Genomic DNA, 21211 nt, shown 5'->3' with positions numbered 1-21211 from the left:
GTATATCTTTGTTGTGTATATATTTGAGACAATGAGACATTGTAGCCTAATGTTTGGGAAACTATGCATAGCTCAGCGCTTTGTAGAGGTGCAAATAATGAACAATTGTGCTTTGAATGACAGTCTGACATAAGTGGAAAGTGCAGCCTTTGACTTCTGAATAATTCTCCATCTTGCACCATTTACAATCTACATACATACATAAAACAAAGTAAAATCTCAGACTTTACCATTTGCATCTTCAACACTGAATACAGGTCAAGAGGTCTCAGACTCACACCATTATGGCAGCTGAGTCATTGATGTCTGTCTGCCTGTCTGTCCTTGTTCTGGCCTGGATAAGGCTCTGGTTCGTACCAGAGTTGACCCTGATCAGGCCTGGTGGTAGGGTCAGCCATAGAACACTGGCCAGGAGCTATGGAACAGATTTGGGGTTTGAGGGTGAGCAAAGGCAATGAGCCTATAGGTGCCTCTCATGTAAAGTTTATACGTCCTCCCTCGCTCCTCGGGCCTCGATCCTCGCTGATCTACATAAAGAATGATGGGGCGGCAACAACGATAGTCTATCCCTTCGTCTATCTTTCCTTATGTAGATCAGTGAGGATCGAGGCCCGAGGAGCGAGGGAGGACGTATAAACTTTACATGAGAGGCACCCCAGGAATAACCTTTTTTTAGGTGGCTGGCAAGTTGCCCAAATAAAAAATAAAAATACACACAGAGAGGTTGAAATATACATAAGGCTAAATGCTTAAACTCACTTAAGGCCAAAAGGTAAAGTCATACTGTTACAAAACTAATGAAAAACAGTGCACCACAGACAGCAGGGAATAAGATGGCATAAAAACTTAACAGAAAATTAAAGTTGAAATTAAGTCTTTCCTCTATGTCACCAACAGGTGGCACATATGCCTTAAAACTCAAGAGTTTGGTCTGTTATGTTTCTCTCTTGTGTGATGGAAAATGATGGGTTTTAAGGGGTGTCACAGCAGACAAAACTTCAACAACAAATCTAGATCATTATGGAAATATGAAACTGTGTGTGTGTGTGTGTGTGTGTGTGTGTGTGTGTGTGTGTGTTTAGTTTCTCTCTTTTAACATACAAATAGACAATCCAAAACAATTCAGTGCACACTAAAATGAGGCAGAAAGGTGAAATTAGGGGGAACAATTCACACAGATCAGCTGATTGTCAAAACTGAGAATGGCCATCGTCTGTCTTGCACAGTGTTCTCTAGAGGGCAGTGATGTTCAGATAAAGTACTACAAAATGACAGGAACTCCCTCTATAATTAACGCGTATCACAGTTTCTCGTCAGATTCATCTCTTTGTATTTTTGCCCTTACAACTGAAATTAGACAAGGCAGATTTAGTCACCCAATGTCTCCACCACACAATACAGTAAGTAGTTGGGTGGCGAAGCTGTCTTCTTTAATGTCATAATTTGTCATAGAACAACAGAGCTTAAACAGCAGGAGGCGACACAAAGACCCCGAACACATACACATACACAACTCTGAAAATATCCTTACCAAAACAAAACAAAACTAAACAAAACAAAACAAAAGAACACCAAACATCCCAAAAAAAAAAAAAGAAAGAACTCAAAACATGGACCTGTGATCATAACACTTTGCAAATGTTCTTCATCTATTTTAAATATCTAAACCCAGATCAAAGCTGACAATAGCACGCATCTGGCCCTGGTCTGGCCCTGATCTGGCTCAGATGGGTACCAGCTCTGGACCAAATATGTCCTAAAGTCACCTGCTCTCCAGGAATATATACAGTAGATAATATATACATTATATAGCACGCAACCAAGGGCTTCTGATTGCATAATAACTGGTCTACCGGGACTGTTGGATTAACACTCAACTCTACAACACTGTTAGAGCATCTCTCCGCAGAGGTGAGATGGGGGAGGGGGCAGCAGGGCTTTAACCTGGATCAAGACGCCAGAGTAGAGATTGGGGGGAGGGGGAGGGGGGGTGGACGTGTCCATGGCTCTGGGGTCTGGTTGAGGGGTCTTTTTAGCGGGTACAAGAGCCGCGTGGCAGGACACGCATATGAACTGCAGCATTCTGTAGGTCACTGGCTGGCAGGGCAGATACTGTAGGTGCTTGTAGATCTGGAGTGTGGAGCTGGATTCAGGACTGCACGAGGGTAGCTGATGTTGAGGGCTTTACTTAGGTGTTTATGAGGGTCACTGCATATGGGAGCTTTACACATGGTTTGGTAGGTGGATTTGGCTAGATGTGTTTGGTAACTGGATTCCGGCTAGATATGTTTGGTAGTTGTACAGTACATTAGGAATGTATGACTTGGCTTTTCTTAAGAGTGTGTAAAGAAGATGGCAGATAGTTGTGTTTGGTGGATTTGGCTGGATGTGTTTTCCAGCTGTCAGTAGGGCTGTGTGGGGTGTTGGTGTGGGGTCTGGAGGTGTGTGGGGTTGGCTTGGGTAGGGTGGGGTGCAGAAGTGGATAGCTGTGTTAGGGTTGGCCCCTGAGTGGCATCTGGATGGTGGGTCGGAGCGGAGCGGAGCAGAGCACACTGCCTCTGCTCCTGCTCTCAGGGCAGAGCAGTCACAGCCGCGTGTCCGCCGACTCCACACTAGAGAGAGAGAGAGAGAGAGAGAGAGAGAGCACAAAACCAACACAACGCATAAGTATCATACCTCATTCTGCATCTTACCGTACAGTACAGTTACTTAACCCACTCATGTATGTGCATTGGCATGAAGCATTTTGTATTTCTAAGTGAATGTGTATGCTGATGACCTAATCCTCTTCTATACATACAACATTTAATGAAACTATACTGGCAAGAATCAACGCGACACGGAGTGAGTGGGTGAATAGAGCATCATGGAAAGGCCTGGTGTTTAGTGTAGCTCAGTTAATCTGATCTGACACTTCATGGAAATCATCATACAGTGGAAATACAGTACTGCAGGTTACTCCCAAGGGTAATCTTATTAGTTGTCCTGTTGCTGTGTAACTGTTTCCCTGGTTACCTGGTCACTAGGGAGCTTTTTTCTCCCCGTTGACTCCTTGTAAAAGAACGGCCTCGTCTGACTTATCCGTCTTCATCTCCATGACGATGGCATCTTTATTAGACTTCTGTTTCGTTCTGCAGATAGAATATTTGATTATGAATTGTCTGCATTTACCTTAATTAACAACAGGTGTTGATTAGATTAGTTAATTTTCACCCACTCTAAGATGTAATTTACACCAAAATGATTATGATATAATTTGTGTAATTAATTATGAATAAACCCGAATTATTTACAGTATAATTACAGTATTATTCATAACAACAATATGTCCAATGAGCCTTTTAAACATGCCCTTTAAAGGAGTAGCCTGTGACTCTGACCAGGTCATGGACGACACCTTTAACCCTTATGTTGTCCTTGGGGTCAATTTGACCCCAAGCAGTGTTTAACATCATAAAATATATGGTTCACTTTTTTTGTTTTGCTTCAAGTTTCATGACTTTTCCTTATTTGAAGGGTACAACAGAGTAAACATGAAATTTGCACAAAAATATGTTTCCAATGTCCTGTAAAAAAAATAGTTACGTTGGTGGTATTGGGGTCAATTTGACCCCATTTTTATGAAACATGATGAAAAGGAATATTTGACAAATTATGGATATTATTATTGTAATAGTATGAGAACATGTAGCTATTATCATTATTTCATATACAAGTACATATTACATATAAGTTATTTTGGCAGGTCTGAAAAAGTCCAAAAAGTCAGCCTTTGGGCTGTTGACACTGGATTGGCCATATTGCCAGTCAGGGTTCCAGGGTTCATAAAGGGGTGTGGGGGGGTGGGATTGTTTTGTAGGGCTTTTGATAGTGGTTATTACACTCTTGTTAAGTACCTACCACAAAAAAAAATTGGGTAAAAAAAATTATTTTAATCATTTTTGAGAGTTTTTTGTAGCTGGGGTCAAATTGACCCCAAGGACAACGAACGTCGTAAGATTTTAGGACAACATGAGGGTTAACTTCCTAATTTAACACTGTAAAGGATGTGGACGTACAGGTCCTGCTTTCCTGAACGTCCACAGGGGATCTTGCCCTTTTTGTACAGGAAGTAGAGGACGCTTCCCAGGATGGCCAGCAGGAGGACACAGATGATGAGGACCGCGATGATCACGCCACTGCCCTCTGGTGGATGACAAAAGGAAAGAACAGGTGAGTGAAGGAAGGAGGGAAGCACCGTGAGGGTGAGGAAGAGGAGAGGAAGGCTCCTGGCGGCTGGAAACGTTGACCCGTGCATAAGCCAGATGCAGCGTGTAGAGGAGAAGAGGGGCATCCCGCTCATGCAGCATTCCCAAGCAGTTTAGCATCTCTGAGCAGCTGCACACACACACACGCAGCTCTTAATACTGACCATACGCCATGACAGCCTCATCGGCTGACCGCACTCGTACTCAGAGATGACAAACAGGTGCTGGCGGAAAGACAGAGAGTGCTGGTGGAAGAATAGACAGGTGGACAGGACAGGCAGCGTAGAGGAGGACACAACCAGCATCTCCTCCGCATGTGGGGAGATAGCAGGACACATAAGAGCCTATTCTCTATGTGTGGAGAAAGAAGAAGGTGAGGCTGCATGATGTGATTCTCATAGTGAGGGTGCTTCCAAACGGGTCCTTCCCTCGGGCAGATCCGTTCTGAGGAGGTGGAAGAGGCTGAGGCTGTCTTAGGAGAAAAGGCATCTTTACATTTAGGAGTCAGTGGAGGCAAAAGCAAGCGCACCATCAGACCTCTTTCACCGCATCCTCAGCAGATAGATGCAGGAGGGATCTACAGAAAACTTTTAGTTCATAACTATAGCTTTGTCTAGCCTAGCAGTCAGAACCTCAGACTAGGAATACAGGGTACAAAATTATCTATAGTGAAATATTATACCATATTATATTATATTATATTATATTTACAGAGCATATTCCTGTCATTGCAGTGCCTATTCTTGGGATCTGCTGATGGTTGCTGATGCCTCCACATGTCTGAATGTAAAAGGCCACAGGATGCAGTAGAGTGCAGTGCAGTGCAGTACAGTGCAGAGTGGTGCAGTACAGTGCAGTTCAGTGGTAGAGTCCTGCTGATAGTGGTGGTGGTTGGAGGGGGGGGGGGGGTAACATGACAAACCTTTATGGACTCTCTTTGGAGGCTTAACTGTTACCGACCCGCTGGCTGGAGAACCACAAACAGAAGAGTAAGGAGTCAGAACCGTCCTCGAGTACCGGGATCATTCTACTAGTCATTAGTGAGTACCGCACCCTAGAACTGAGCTCATTTACACGCCTGATTAGTCAGAAGTACCATCTGGAACCAATCCTATCCCAACACCCATTAGGTACAGCCATCCTCCAGAACCAAGCTTTTCTTTCCCCTCATCTGTCAGAAGAACCCTTTAGAACCCATCCCCTTAGCTACAGTAGAACAGCTCCCTCTCTTTCACTCCAGTCCTGCCAGGCTACAGCTGGATACGTTTGCCATGAAGTTCAATGTTTTTTTGTTTTTTTTTTTAATTTTTTTTGGCTTTTTATGCCTTTAATTGGATAGGACAGTAGAGAGTATGACAGGAAGTGAGAGGGAGAGAGAACTGGGGTGGGATCCGGAAAGGACCACGGGGCGGGAATCGAACCCGGGTCGCCGGTGTGCGGTGCAGGTGCCCCAGCCAGTCGCGCCACGGCTGGGGCCCATGAAGTTCAATGTTAATGTAAATGTAGATGTATGCATGCAATGCGCTATGCGGACATGCTGTCATACACAGCTGTCATACACAGTACACCAATCAGTGCTCTGATTGGTTCGGACCATTGCATTGCTACTGTTTTGTAGTGAGACCCTTAAGGAGTCAGTTACATGTGTGCTATGTGTAGCGCCTTGTGTTTGTGTCTATCTCTAATAATTCAGTTTGCTTCTCTGATAGATAGCAGCTCTCTCCAGTGGCGTCAGAAACACACACACACACACACACACACACACACACACACACACACACACACACACACACACACACAAAGATAAACACAGACAAAGACAACACACATACAGCCACACACTAATACAGTCACACACACCCATAGACAAAAAACAAACAAACACATCCGCGCGCGCACACACACACACACACAGTCGAGCGGATGCTTCCAGGCAGGGTGTGATTATGAGCTGGTGCTCCAGAGGCCTGCTGAGGTAATAGGAGTAGCCAGACCTGACCCTGAGTGCAGCTGACTGAATGCCACGTGTGGGCCAGACCTGGGCCAGACCCAGCATCTGCCTGGCCACACAACCAAAACCACACACACACACACACACACGCAGTCTCTAACTCATTTACACACACACACACACACACACATACACACACACACACAGACCCAGCAGCTGCCTCAGACTGGAGAGAGCCACTGTCTTCTATAGTTTCCATCTGGGTGCAAACCATCTCTCTAAGTGCTTAAAAGCTCTGCCAGAGATGCGTTAGAGGTAAGTGTGTAAACCAACAAGGGGTTATTTGTTGTTGTTGGTGGTGTCATTGTTTTCTATTATGCTTTTCTCTGTCTGTGTCTGTTATCTGTTATTAGCACTCATTGAAAAATAAATAGTCTGTGTCGTGTTGTATTTGACCAAAAGAACTTTCTAAAATAGGAAGAACATACGTCTGGTTCTTCAAATTTCTGGCTACAAGATAAGCTGTGCATTAAGTGGCAGACACCAAGCCTAGCCTGTATGTAGTATGGTACAACTTGGGCTAAACTGAGTGGTCTAGACACCTCAGGCAAACTACAGCTGGCATTAAGGTAAACATCAGAGAAGAAAGAGCGTAAACAAGCAGTCGCATATGAGATGCTGTTCACGTAGAAACACACTTACACTTGGTACTAGGGCCAGATGTAGCATTAGTGTCTGCCGCCACTGCAGACAAAACAACAATAAATAAATAAATGTGAAACTTCACGTAAATAGGACTGAGAGGTATGATGTTTTCCTCTTATACAATATTATTTTATATTATACCTGTCTGAATGCTGGCTGGAGTAGTTGTTGGGGCTGATGAACCACAAGCACAAAATTGTCAGTTAACAACTGTCCTCTAAAATCTATCACTCCCTAGTAGCTGTAAAAACATCCTTTCACAAGCATATTTAATGGACTTCATAATGTACTGTTGACAAAGCCTGACAAGTGCAGGGGCTGGAAATCATTAGCCTAGCTTAGCAATGGGTTGGACCAGCAAGCCTATAGCTTGCTTTTAGCTATAGGCAAGCTATAGGCTAACTGGTCTAACCCACTTCCAGTGAATTGTGCTGAGCTAGGCTAACTGTGTCAGACTGGGTTATTGCACGGATATAGATCTAACTCCAAAATGTTGCCATGTTCCTTTTAACAGTATTAGGACTCTTTGTGGTGTCTGGGATTGAGAAGTGACTTATATTTGCCTTCCTCTCTCTATTTATTCAATTTGACAGATAACAGACTCCTCTAGAGTCAGTTGCACATGTGCAGGCACACACACACACACATACACACACACACACACACACACACACACACACACACACACACACACACACACACACACACACACACACACACACACACATACACACACACACACTCACACACTCACACACACTCACACACACCAACTACAAAGTTTTGGGCAGACTCATCTCTGGATGAAAAACTACTCTCTGGTGGATTCTCTGGTGGTAGGCCTAAAACCCAAAGGGCAATCTCTGTGAACCTCTGACACTTTGTGTTCACCTCTGCTGTCCGAATCACAGACAGTGTTAATGCGTTCGAGTCACTGCATCACTGCAACCACATGCCAAGTCAAAGGTACTAACCCTGTAAGTATATAAAATGGGGAAAGACATCTCTGCCTGTTTTGCATGTTGCGCCATGAACCGTGGCACTTATTTAGGCAAAATTGACCCTGTGGGCCCCAGTTGTGGCGCATCTGACTGGGGCGCCTGCACTGTACGCCAGCGGCCCGGGTTCGATTCCTGCCCCGTGGTCCTTTCCCCTACTCTCTCTCCCATTCGCTTCCTGTCATTCTCCACTGTCTTATCGCATTAAAGGCATAAAAAGCCAAAAAGATTTACTTGTTTACAAATGTTTTACTGAAAAGTGACTGAATGGTGTGCACAGTGTGCTGATTCCTATCAGTGCTCGTCTGAGCGTAGCATAGATCATCACCCTGCAGTTGCGGTGGCTCCCCTCATCTTCAGCATGCAAACACACGCAAGTCAAGTAGCCACAGCCACTACGGACAGGTTGTGCTAGAGAGGGACGTGTATCTGGACACTTCTTATGAATGAGAGAACAGCGCATCGGCACGCGTGAGAAGCGCAGCTCAGAAACACACACACTTACGAGTCGTGGTAGTAGTGGGAGCGGGAGACGTTTCAAGTCCGACTGTGGAGTGAGAAAACCAAAACACACTCTTCATGTCAAGTCACTTCATCATAGGAGGGGGTTGTGTATCGTGTAGGGATGTGCGATATATGTCATTGTGATGTGTAAGCTTGTATTATCAATACTTGTACTGTACACAATGCAAAGAAAGGCCATGTTACATTAACCTTTCTAAAAACCTTTCAATAGAGAGCGAGACTCATTTTTAAGGACGCTATATATTGTCCAATTATTATTATCGACAAAATTCCCCAAAAAATGCCAAGATGCTTTTTTAAAAATGTATTTATCAATATCGCACGCCCCTTATTTCATGGCAATATACAATACAAATCACAAATCACACACACACACACACACACACACACACACACACACACACATCAATATCGCACGCCCCTTATTTCATGGCAATATACAATACAAATCACAAATATCACACACACACACACACACACACACACACACACACACACACACACACACACACACTGCTGAAGAAGTACATCACTAAGGGACTCACTTGGCTCGATCTTGTAGACTCGGCTGTCTTTTCCAAACTCATTCTCTGCTTCACAGGTCACTGACAGCTTGGACGAGGCCTTCACCGTCAGCGTGCTGATGGCACCATTAGGGAGCTCCATGCTGTCACTGGACAGTCCATTCAGATCCTGTTGTCACACACACACACACACACATGCACAGACACGCACATATACACGCACACACACACACGCACATGCACGCGCACACAAACACACACAGACACACACACATACATGTATACACACACACAAACATACACACACACACACACAAACACACACAAACCCGATAAGTGCAATTCAGACAGAACCACATGCTGTTCGCTTTAGTTGTGTACTCAGACAATACAGACCAAAGCCATCAGCCGCCAGGCTGCAAATAGCCCCTCACTGCTAAAAAGGTGCTGGGGGTTATGGAGGATGGGCTATTACAGTACCTCCTGGTCAGGTGAGTCCCAGGTGATTGAGGGCATGGGGTAGCCCTGCACCACACAGGTGATGTTCACAGAGTTCCCGCCTCCCTGCAGGTCCTCCTCTCTGATGTCTGTGATCTGCGGCTGACCTAAGGAATTCAATACAGGAGCATTTTATCTCATGTCTAGTTTGTTTTTTGTTTAAAGTATATTTTTTTGCCATTTTTAAGCCTTTAATAGGACAGGACAGTGGAGAATGACAGGAAGTGAACAGCAGAGAGAGTAGGGGTGGGATCCAGAAAGGACCACGGGGCGGGAATTGAACCCAGGTCATCGGCATACGGCGCAGGTGCCCCAGCCAGCCACGCCACAGCTGGGGCCATTACTTTTTTTTTTTTTTTAATTTGATGTTCGAGGACATCCTTACACACACACACATACAAATAAAAGCGTGTGGGGAGGTCTGGGGAGAGGTGATGAGAAAAGACAGAAGACAGAGGGACAAGGCTGATGTATAGTAGAGGACAGGGGAGGCTAGAGAAAAAGAGATGGAGGGAGGGAGGGTTAGAAGAGGAGAGAGAGAGAAAGAAGGGAAAAGGAGAGAGGAGTGGAGGGGGAAGAGTAGGTAGAGAGAAGGTAGAGAGAGGGAGGGGAAGAGATAGATAAAGGACGGAAAGAGAAGAGATGGATAAAGGAGGAAAGGAAGGGAGAGGAGGAGAAGAGAGAGGATACATAATGGAGCCGAAGGAGAGGAGAGGAGATAAAGGAGGAGAAGAGAGGAGAGGAGATAGAAAGAGGGCTAAAAAAGAAGAGGGAAGGGAAGAGAGGAAAAAAGGAAGGAGGGGCAGTAGGAGGAGTGGAGAGGACAGTCGATGAGAACTCACTCTGCACAAACACCTCCAGTGCACTCTGGGACTCCAGGCCAGGCAAGCGAGGAGTGGTCACTACACACTGGTACGTTCCAAATGTGTCCACAGAAACATTCAAAATCCTCAATCTGTGGCCCTGAGTGAAATACTGACCATCCTGGAACACACACACACACACACACACACAGGCGAGATGAATTTAAAGACACAATCAAAAGTATCCATTCCATACCATATCACTGTATTTCCTGTAAACAGATTTTGCTGGAATAACAATGTTAATGCAATGTCAATTTGAAATACCTATTACTCTGTGAAACACTCACTCACACACACACACACACACACACACACACACACACACACACACACACACACACACACACACATACATACCTTGAACCAGGCCGTCTCTGTGTCCAGAGAGGAGAGGGCATTGCAGGTGGCCTCTAGGGCGGTGCCCTGGGACAGCACTACTGGTGACTTTTGAGACAGCACAACCTCATCCAGGACTACACACACACACACACACACACACACACACACACACACACACACACACACACACACACACACACACACACACACACACACACACACACAAATGAATAAACACAAACAACATGAATACAAATAAACACAACCAAAATGTAGGTAGTATCTTCTGGTTTATACATGTGGTGTGTTAAGTTTGTTTGATGTGATAACTGTGTGTGTGCTGTGGTAAGTGTGTGTGTGTGTGTGTGTGTGTGTGTGTGTGTGTGTGTGTGTGTGTGTGTGTGTGTGTCATTGTCCAGCGCAAGTCGCTCAGTGACGCACAGTGCACCATCAGCTCCATGTCATCTTCCAGCTCCTCCAGAGTCTCCAGGTCCAGGGCACTGCAGGTGTAGTTGCCCCCATCCCACCGCTTCACGTCTCGCAACACCACCCCCTGCTGGTCATCAGTCAGGCTCCCCTCGTCCAGGTCCTCCTGCAGGATCATAGGTCATTAGATATGGTTAGACATGGAGATAATCAAAGGGCCTTTGACACAAGTTTCTTCTGGGTTTTAGTCTTAAATGTAGTAACACTTAAATGTAGTAATGTAATCAAAATCTAAAAGACAACAGTCATGAATGTAATTTCAGTTTTTAGCTTGAAATGTGGCATAAGCACTTCAGTGTAGTAATTTAATAGAAATGTAAAAAAGTGTGTGTATGTGTGTGTGTATGCATATGATATGTGTATGTGTGTGTGTGCATGCATTACTCCATTATGTTTGAAGGTCAGTGGTGGTGTTGGGTTCCCGTCACCAAAGCATCTGATTTCCACCGTGTCCCCCTCCTTCACCTGGCCTTTAGGAAGCACCTGTCTTATCTCCACAGACGTCGTCGGGTCTGCAACACAACCGTAATAAACAATGACTCACAGCCAAGCACATCTGGTTGTAAATATGGCGTAAGGATAGATTTTAATAAGAAAATTTAAATAAAATAGAATAAATTACCATTATAATATATTAAATCATATTTACTGGCGCCTCTTATGAATCATGACATTCAAGATCACCTTACATCAGAAGATAATAATGAAATAATAATTAAACTAAAATTAGCTATACAATGAAACTAATAAGCAACAGAGCATAGTTCAGTTGTGAGTTCAAACTGGTGTTGTGAGATAAGATGCATTGAATGCAGCTTAAGTGAGTAACCTAAACACAGAGTTATGGTTGAGGGTGTGTAACCAAACAGACGGCCTAATTACTTTATTCCGTATTGCGTTCAGGCAGTTTATTACAAAGTGCAGCGAATTATTACAAAATGTGGAAGTTAAGCAAGGGATAAATGCCGCAGCGGTGTCCTGATATAAGGAATTAATGGAGGAGACAGAGGCAAAGAAGTCCATGACCCGCCAATGCCCTGGCTGCCACTATTTATGTCTCCTTCAGCACACAAAGGAAACAAATGGTTCAGTTTAAAAAGAAGCCGACTTGTTCAGTTTGTTTTATTACTCTCCTTGGTCCTGACAATGATAACTTTGGGTAGTTAACTTGTTTACCGTTGATTCTATTGTTGTGAAGCCTGCATCCTAGTTCAACCATCGTTATATGGTTGTTATAGTTACCATTTGAAAGAGCATTGATATGGAAGATGTGAATCAGAAGCACAAAACCCATTGCCCATTTGTTGCAAACCCAACCCATTGTTTGCAAAACAATGACTGACTGTCAATGGCAATGGGTTTTGTGCTTCCGATTCACATATTTCATCACTTTGCAAGTAATCCGGTCACTTCTTGCAATGGAACTTCATTAAAAAGTGAAAGCAGAGCGTTGATCAGCTGTGTTCTAAAGAATGCTTGATTCAAGTTCAGCTTGTGTTGCGAAGTATTTGCTTCTCAGCAAAATCCACAACAAAACGGTAACAAATAAATGTAAAAAAACATATCATGTTAAGTTTATTTTCCTTGTGTTGGCAAGTGGCCAGATAAAAAGCCGGACAATGTATAGAAATCCGGTCGTTATAGGGAAAATAAGTCCCTTCAGGGCGAATCAAAACTCCTCTGCTCTGTGTCTGGGTCTGGTTTACCCTTATCAGCACTAATTTTCCCGATAGTGACCAGTGTTTTATACATTGTCCCTTACATAATGTTTTAACCATAGTAACAGGGTGTTAACTGTTAAGCCAAACAAAAGGACATGTCCTCACAGTGCACTGTGATCTTGATGCGGCCAGACTCAGTCATCCTCGTCCCTTCAGGCACAAAGTACGAAGACTCGCAGTAGAAGGTTACATCCTTGTCCTCCTTCTTCACTTTCATAAAAAGCTCACTATTCACCGAGTACAGGTTGTTGGTGTCCCTCGTCACCTGGTTGGCCACTCCGACCACTGTTGAAGTCACAAGTTTAAAAAAAATAACAATAATTAGACACAAATGTCAAGGCAGCAGTAAACTGGAGAATGGCTACCGTAATTTCCAGACTATTAGCCGCGACTTATACATTGATTTTGCTAAATTTCTTCAGCTATGAGGTTAATACAGGGGGGCAGTTAATATGGTCTTAATATGGCTTTGTTTCTTTTAACTTGCATAAAACACTGTCCTGCGGCTTATACAAGGGAAATTACTGTGAATGTTAATATGACATGAGTGTCCGAAGTTCAAAACAGCTCCTGTCCCTGGTGTGGTTTGGAGCTGGCCTTGATGTGATGATGAGGTAGCCAGATTACGTCTATTTATTCATGTTGTCCAAAGTGAATTACATATGACGACTATTACAAGGGATTACATTGTCCCAAGTGCAACTTGGGGTCAAGTGCCTTGACCAAGGGCACAACAGTGGAAGCTTGGAATTGAACCCACAACTTTCAGGCTACTGTACGCTAGTCCATTTCGTTAACCACTACACTACCACCACCCCATGAGATTATAGCTCAGAGGTTTCAAGTGTGTGTGCGTCTCTGTGTGTGTGTGTGTGAGAGTGTGTGTGTGTCATGACAAGATGTGAGTTTGAGAGCCTCTTTTCTAGTCACCGTGGAGGTTATGCAACGACACTTTTAAACTGAGATGTGATCACTGTCCTCCTTCTCACCTCCTTCAGAGATGTACAGCGGGGTGCGGTCTCTGAACCAGGTGATATTGGGCAGGGGGTAGCCATTCTTGACCACACAGGTAGCAATCTGCAGGGACACAGTGTAGCGTTATCAGCCTCAGTCCAGTCACAGTCTCACCAGAGAGGGCATAAGTAAGTAAACAATGGCCTCCCGATAGACTGGATTATTTACCTTGCTTGGATCCTCCTCGTTGACAGATATCCCAGTGTGCACTCCTTCAATTTTGGGAACTTCTGGCTTACCTACGATAACAAGACAAGAAGAGTAAAGAGTTGAGTGAAAAACACAGGTGTGTTGTTTATTGATGGCTTTATCTACATGGCTCTACTGTAGATAAAAGCATGAGGTTAACACAAACGCACAAATACACACAAACAAACACATACAATACACACACACACATACACTAACACACACACACACACACACACACACACCCACACACACACACACACACACACACACACACACACACATCCACACCCACACCCACACCCACACACACACACACACATACACACACCAACACACACACAAAACAAGCACACACACACACACTAGATGCCTTTTCCCTGCCCCCAGGGCTGGTACCCACTGAAGACTCTGAGCTGGGTCCTGCCCTCCTTGGCCTCCTCGGTGGGTGTGTTCACGCTGCAGATGAACAGCAGCTCGTCCTCCAGCTGGACTGGCTCCACAATCAGAAGCACAGAGCCAGGGGTGCTGTCGTCCACCGTTACCCGGCCCGCCAGGGACGAGTCCTGGTCCGCTATCCGCCTTTCGTTGTCCTTATAGAAGATGCTTTGCCTTTGACTGTTGGAGACAGCTGGTTTCTGTGGAAAAGCATTGGCAAGCACCAAAGGTCAGTGAACTGTTCAAAAACACAGAGCTAGATTCTGCATCTGGACACATAGGTTGCGACCTTGTTTGTTTTACATTTGTATGTCGTACAATTATAAAGGATCTGTATTGCATTATTATTAGAAGCAAAAAAGTATACATAAAATCTCTTAGCTTTCACAATAAAATATTGCAGGCTCAGTTAAAGATGAATATCAGAAAGTCTGTGTAAAAAAAGTGTGTGTGCGTGTGTGTGTGTGTGTGTGTGTGTGTGTGTGCGTGTGTGTGTGAAGAGTGGTGTAGAAGGGGCTAGATACTCACTGTATACCACTGGATGATTGCTGTGCTGGGGTCGCTTTCCATCTTATACTGGCAGGAGATCTCCACTTGCTGTCCTAGAAAGACCTCCACACGATCCTCCATGTTTACCTCTATCATCGCCCATGCTGCAGACACACACACACACACACACACATAAATATACATGTGGATATGCAGACACAGTTGCTTTTCCCTCTCTCTCACACACACACACGCTGCCACATCCCAGACACCCAATAGTAACAAATAAAACACATAAAACACACAATCACACACAGTTCCCACAAACACACACAAACAGTCTTAACACAGTCTGCATGCGTGTGTGTGTGTGTGTGTGTGTGTGAGTGAGTGCATACACACCAGCCTGTTGGTGAACATCACCAACACCTTCTTACTGTAATAAAGGTCAAACTATGCAGACTGTAAGCACAACAGACTACGTTGACATGAAAACCACCCGGTTTGTCTGAGTTTACTCTGAAGAAGCACAAACCAGTGCTAGGCCTCTAGCTAGGCCCCCAGACCACACACACACACACACACACACACACACACACACACACACACACACACACACACACACAGACACAAACAGCAGCGACCTGCTAGCTGCCGCAGATGGACTGGCTTGTCGTGATGCTGTGCGGGACAGATGGGAATTAGGTGCTATGAGAGGAATTCTGGGAGCCCAGCAGTGTTACGAGTGAGTGTAAGGCATTCCAGCGGCGCAAAAGAAAGACTCGATTTACGGGCAGAATAGTGAGGCTGTGTCTCCCAAAGCGCTAGTGAATTAGAACACTTTAATGGCCTGCTATTGAAGTCCAAATTACAAGGACTGGGATTTCAATGATTCCTGTGTTTGTCCATTTCAGAAGGAATTTCTATGGGGTACACTGTGCTAGCCTACTCGTGTGAAATTCTTTGTAATCATTTTAGCAAGATGACAGATACAAACACACAGCAATATAAACCTGATTGAGAGACATACTGTACGTGTTATTTCTTAAACCATTCATTTTCTATGTATCAAACTGGTCGTGCCTGATAAGATCAGACAAAGAATATTACAGTATTGTGTCTGATCTACAGAACTGCATGTTCCCTGCACGTGAAATCGGTTTGCTTTTCAAGTGTGAAATCATAACAGCAGGACATTCAAACTTTAGCACCATTAATCTGACCTGCTCCGCTGCCAAAAACCATCAAAACATCAAGATCGAGATCTGTCTCTCTCATCTCGTTTCCCCTCCCCTCCCTTCTCTCTCTCTCTCTCTCTCTCTCTCTCTCTCTCTCTCTCTCTCTCTCTCCTTTTTTGTTCAAGTTTATACGAAACAAAAACAAAACAAAGCTGTTGCTGTTTGCTCTCTCACTTCCGCTCTTTCTCTATCTCTCTATCTCTCTCTTTCCTTTGTTGGTTCAGCAAATGAACAATTTTGTGCAAAATCCAGACACACCAAACAACAATACTGTTGCTGTTTACTTGCGTATTTACTCACTTGCTCCCTCTCTCTCTCTCTCTCTCAAGCTGTTTGTCTTGCAAATAATCAAGTTTACACCATATCACTTCCATTTACTCCAGCAACACCCGCAGCGCAACACTTTGTTCCTGTTTCCATCCCTCTCTCTCTCTTCCACCCATCCTTCCATCTTCCACTCTATGCGTCCATTCCATCCCTCCATCCTTACATTCATCTCTCTCTCTCTCTCTCTCTCTACATCCCTCCATCCCCGCGGTGTGTGTTTCTGTAGCCTGTCCAGGAGTCTAATTGAGCAGAAAGGATGCTTCCCTATTAGAGCAATCGGATTAGCGTCTCCAACAAAGGCATTTCCTGCCCATTAGTTCACCACCAGCAGCAGCAGAAGCAGCAGAAGCAGCAGCAGCAGCAGCAGTTCTGATTCAGACTCAGTTTCATTATGTTGGGGGCGGAGGTGTTACAAACCCAGTACCCAGGTGGGCTGTGTGTGTGTGTGGGCTGAGGTAGTGTGTGTGGTATACTGTACAGTAAAACTGAATATACTGTATAGCTCCTCTGCCAGTGACCTGGTGCCGTGGCTTAGTGTGCACGTGTGTACTGTACTGTGTGTAGCTGAGGGCTATACCCCTCTGTTGATTTAGTGTTATAGCTCAGTGTGTGTTTGTGTGTGTGTGTGCGTGTGTGTGTGTGCGTGTGAGGCGGACTAAGGTTGCTCTACGCCTCTTGCTGATGACTTGGTGTTATGGTTCAGCGTGAGTGAGCTCACCATTCAGACTGTTTGCTTAACCTGCCGCCCTCTCACTCAACCGTACCGTTATGACAGCTCACACCTGGCGGAGCACTTCATGTCAATGCCGTTTTTTTTTTCATCTTTTATGCCTGTGTGTATGGAGGGTCTCATGTCAATGCAATTTTTTTTTTTGTGTGTGTACACTTTGTCACACTCTCTCGACTGAAGCTCACCAGTTTACAGAGCTCCCACCTCAACAGCTGTTTCTATTCATCCCATGTTTGAAAAGAGAAATTATTTCAACACAATCAGCTCAGCATAAGGCTGTATAGTCAAACGGCTTTTATCTCAAAAACTATGCTGGGAGACTTGCGTCAGTACATTTCACTTGCAAATACACACACACACACACACCCCACATGCATGAACTCTTCTGTCCTCATAAGGAATACTTTCCCCCACATACACACTGCACATTTCACTGATGCAGATACTAAAACCATTAAACCACTACCCCACCCCCAACCTCTTCCCCTTTAACCTGAACCCTGACTCACATGAAAATCTTCTCTTCACACACAGACGGAGCACATTTCCCCAAACCGTGCAACTGCCCCAGTCAATTTCTCCACCCTACCCCCGCAACCCCCCTGCCCCCCAGAGGTAAAACTGAAACCATCTGGATCATCAGCAGACGCGGCGCTAGTTAGCAACTCAGTGCTAAGTGGCTCATTGCAGTAGGCTCATTGCAATTAGCCTACTGATGCTAAAACTTTTGTGATTGGACCCAAAGGTTGTGGACAGGAAGCAGGGGAGATAGATGTGCAGGTTTCCAGCCTAAGCTGCCAGGCGAAATCCAAATTCGCCGGCAGGTCAGGCAGGGTTCACCCAGCCTAGTGTCATAGCCTACTTGAAAGCAAAGATTAACCAGAGTCAAATTCCTTGCTTGTTTACGCAAACCTGGCCAATAGAATTCTGATTCTGATTGTGATAAAGCTGATTCTGATTCTGATTTATTCACTGAGCATTTGGTCTTGCTGCTGCTTGATTGTGACTGATATATTTCTGTATCATATATTTCCACAGGTTTCCAAGGTTCACCAAAGTGCATAAAATACAGTTGTTGTTCTTCAAAACTTGTGTGATATGTTCATGATTTAAAAAAAGGTGCAAACTATGGGTGGGGGACCTCGCCCATCAAAAAAGGCAAAAGGGTAACGCTTTAGAATAACATGTGCTTATTAGCTATTAACAGTTACAGAAACAGTTTGTCTAGGTGAAACATTGGCCAATTTATACTTTTTGTTTAAGCTCTGTGTAGACATAGAAGAACCCCCCCCCCCCCCCCCCCCTACCCACACACACACACACCCAATTGCCACTGTATAATTTACACCTTCAGTCTGGCTTGAAGATAGTTTGGGTTTTCCGGCTGTACATTGAGGTGTCAGAGAGACTTTGTTAACAAAGCCAACAGCTCTTGTTGAGAGACCTCTAGAAATGAAAGCACTTGAAGTTCAGCTATGGCTTTGACAGGGATAAATGATGGAGGACAAGGCTGCTTTGAGAGCCGCTCAGAGATACTCTTGTGTTGGGTCTTCGGTATGTCTACTCCATAAGCTTTGATCCTCTTTGGCACAGCCTCAACCAAAGCCGACACACATCACTACAAAGCGTCTTTCTCTCACTCTCTTTCTCTCTATCTCTCCCCCTCTCTCTCTCTCAGCTGGTCGTTGTCATCTCTGCTCTCTGGCACACTGAGACAAACAGACACCTGGCAGCAGAGTGGCGGTTGCCCAGACCCTGCCGTTAGATATGGCCTCCGCTCGGCAGGCCTAGAGCCACCAGAATGCCTTTGACCGAGTCGCCGGCAGCCACTTGACATGTGCGACGCCAGCGCCTCTAACGTGGCATCGCGCCCAACAGTTGCTTGGCAGTTGCCTAGAGAGCGAAAGCACATGGCCGATGATGGAGACGTGACGTGTGACCTGCTCGGTACCGCATCCAGCCCGCATCTGGGCCAGATCCAATCAGGCAGCACTCTCTGCCCGCTGCCTGGGCCCAGAGATGTGGAGGTGAGATATGGCTTTTGGTCTGGTTCTGATCTCGTCTAAGCACAGACGTCTGCTTTGAGGCTTGCAGTGCTGGCACAGGAGTTGTTCCAGCTGTTATCAGAAGTCTTCTGCGTCTCTCTCTCTCCCTGTCCTCCTCCAGGTCTGCCGCTCAGAGAAAAACTCTTGCGAACATAAATGTCTCATAAAGCTCCATCAGCTGCAGGCTCAGTCAGTACTGCACACATTAAACCCTGACTGTAAAAACACAGCCGTGAACTACAGTAAACCAGCTGATTTCACAGGTTGTGCTACTTGCTAAATTCTCTCTGGTTGTCTGGGCAGTACCAGAGAGGACTTTTATGTGAACCTGGCGTAGCACCTCAGCATGCTCTCAAGGTTCTGGTAGTTTTGTGTTAAAGGTATAGTGTGTACCTTTTGTGTTATAGGTATAGTGTGTACCTTTTGTGTTAAAGGCTCAGTGTGTACCTTTTGTGTTAAAGGCTCAGTGTGTACCTATTGTGTTAAAGGTATAGTGTGTACCTTTTGTGTTAAAGGCTCAGTGTGTACCTTTTGTGTTAAAGGCTCAGTGTGTACCTTTTGTGTTAAAGGTAGTGTGTACCTTTTGAGTTATAGGTATAGTGTGTACTCTTTGTTTTAAAGGTGTAGTATGCTGCTTCTATCCTCCTCAATAAGAAGTATGGTGACTGGCTGCAATAGTGTAGGTTCGGTCTGAGGTTTTTCTCTCTTTTTATGTTTTATTTTTTAGCACACACACACAACAGACAACTAGAGGACAGTAGGAGGCATTTTGCTGAAAGTGGCACAAAAAAAATCTTAGAGTGCATCTTTTAGCCATTAAAAAGCCGTGCCTCTCTTCATATCAGTAACAGAAAACATCCTGAGCAAATTAATGTTTTTCCTTCGCTGTGCCTGTGCATCGCTTTGGACGAAAAGCATCTGCAAATAAATCAATCTAAATGACTTTATGCTCTGGCCTCTCTGTCCACATCCTGACGCAGCAAAAGCAGTTGAAAGGCTATCAGTGAGTGTGAGAGGATAAGGACGGTGGGGATACGGCTCACTTTTGCTGCTGTAATGGGCAGCCACGGGCAACAAGGTGCCACTGGTGTCCCCCAGGAAACAACCTCTAGTCAGGTCAGCGACCTCCAACAACCTATGACCTCACCTTGAACCAGAGTCACCCTGAATCAACGCACATACAAACGCACACACATAGACAGACTTTTGCATGTTCTCTCTCTCTCTGACACACACACACACACACACACACACACATACACACACACACACACACACATACACACACACATAAACCTTTCAAGGGGCCCCTCACATCTGGTCTCAGTGGAAAGAATGGGGCGCCCCTAAACAACCAACCCTAATAACACTAATCTCCCCAAAACACCCACATCTCCTAAACTGAACTTCACCTGAAGGCACCATTCCCCTACGCCACTGCATCTCACACACACACACACACACACACACACACACACACATGCACAGCCTACACACCACCCACATCCAAACAGCCACAAACAGTAGAACACCCTCCACACCTGTTCACATTGCTACAGGAGGACATCTCGTTGATGCACTGAAAACTTGTGTGTGTTCAAATGTACAGGAAGCAATGTGTCATTCTTCAGTTGTATTTTCGCTTATTTGTGAATTCATGGATTTTAAATACATGTACTTTTTTCGTTATACTTGGTTTTTTTTACACAAACCTAACACCAGCAGCTTTTCACCAATGAAACGAGAGTAGCAAGGGAGGAGGATGTCCCAAATGAATATGCACAATCCATAACTACCACTGTGTTTTATGTACAATGAGTAAAACTGTTTTATAATGGAATACATTATTTCAATGATCTAATAGTTGGTGAACCACACATT

The 21211-nt window shown here is 44.8% G+C and overlaps 1 protein-coding gene across 3 annotated transcripts in view; it reads right to left on the bottom strand.

Annotated features, from left to right (window-relative positions):
• Positions 1–611: 611 nt before the first annotated feature.
• The window catches only part of mcamb (melanoma cell adhesion molecule b), a 39812-nt gene continuing 19212 nt past the window's right edge, over positions 612–21211 (bottom strand). Inside the window, exons 2-18 of one of the 3 annotated variants that reach the window (XM_062521779.1) lie at positions 15030–15154; positions 14467–14701; positions 14043–14113; positions 13850–13937; positions 12966–13145; positions 11524–11651; positions 11095–11245; positions 10672–10787; positions 10291–10432; positions 9431–9555; positions 8972–9119; positions 8407–8448; positions 7045–7077; positions 5170–5214; positions 4059–4185; positions 3016–3131; positions 612–2612 (exon numbers count right to left, since the gene is read on the bottom strand). In XM_062521779.1, coding sequence (XP_062377763.1) covers positions 3023–3131; positions 4059–4185; positions 5170–5214; positions 7045–7077; positions 8407–8448; positions 8972–9119; positions 9431–9555; positions 10291–10432; positions 10672–10787; positions 11095–11245; positions 11524–11651; positions 12966–13145; positions 13850–13937; positions 14043–14113; positions 14467–14701; positions 15030–15154 — 1865 coding nt within the window. In that variant the 3' untranslated portion in view covers positions 612–2612; positions 3016–3022. The remainder of the gene's footprint in view (positions 2613–3015; positions 3132–4058; positions 4186–5169; positions 5215–7044; positions 7078–8406; positions 8449–8971; positions 9120–9430; positions 9556–10290; positions 10433–10671; positions 10788–11094; positions 11246–11523; positions 11652–12965; positions 13146–13849; positions 13938–14042; positions 14114–14466; positions 14702–15029; positions 15155–21211) is intronic. The other 2 variants (XM_062521780.1, XM_062521781.1) reach the window with 2 other exon arrangements.

Source organism: Sardina pilchardus, chromosome 19, assembly GCF_963854185.1.
Source record: "Sardina pilchardus chromosome 19, fSarPil1.1, whole genome shotgun sequence".
Taxonomy (NCBI): Eukaryota; Metazoa; Chordata; class Actinopteri; order Clupeiformes; family Clupeidae; genus Sardina; species Sardina pilchardus.
Note: the sequence above shows the minus strand (reverse complement) of the source record. Positions and strands in the feature narration are given on the sequence as shown.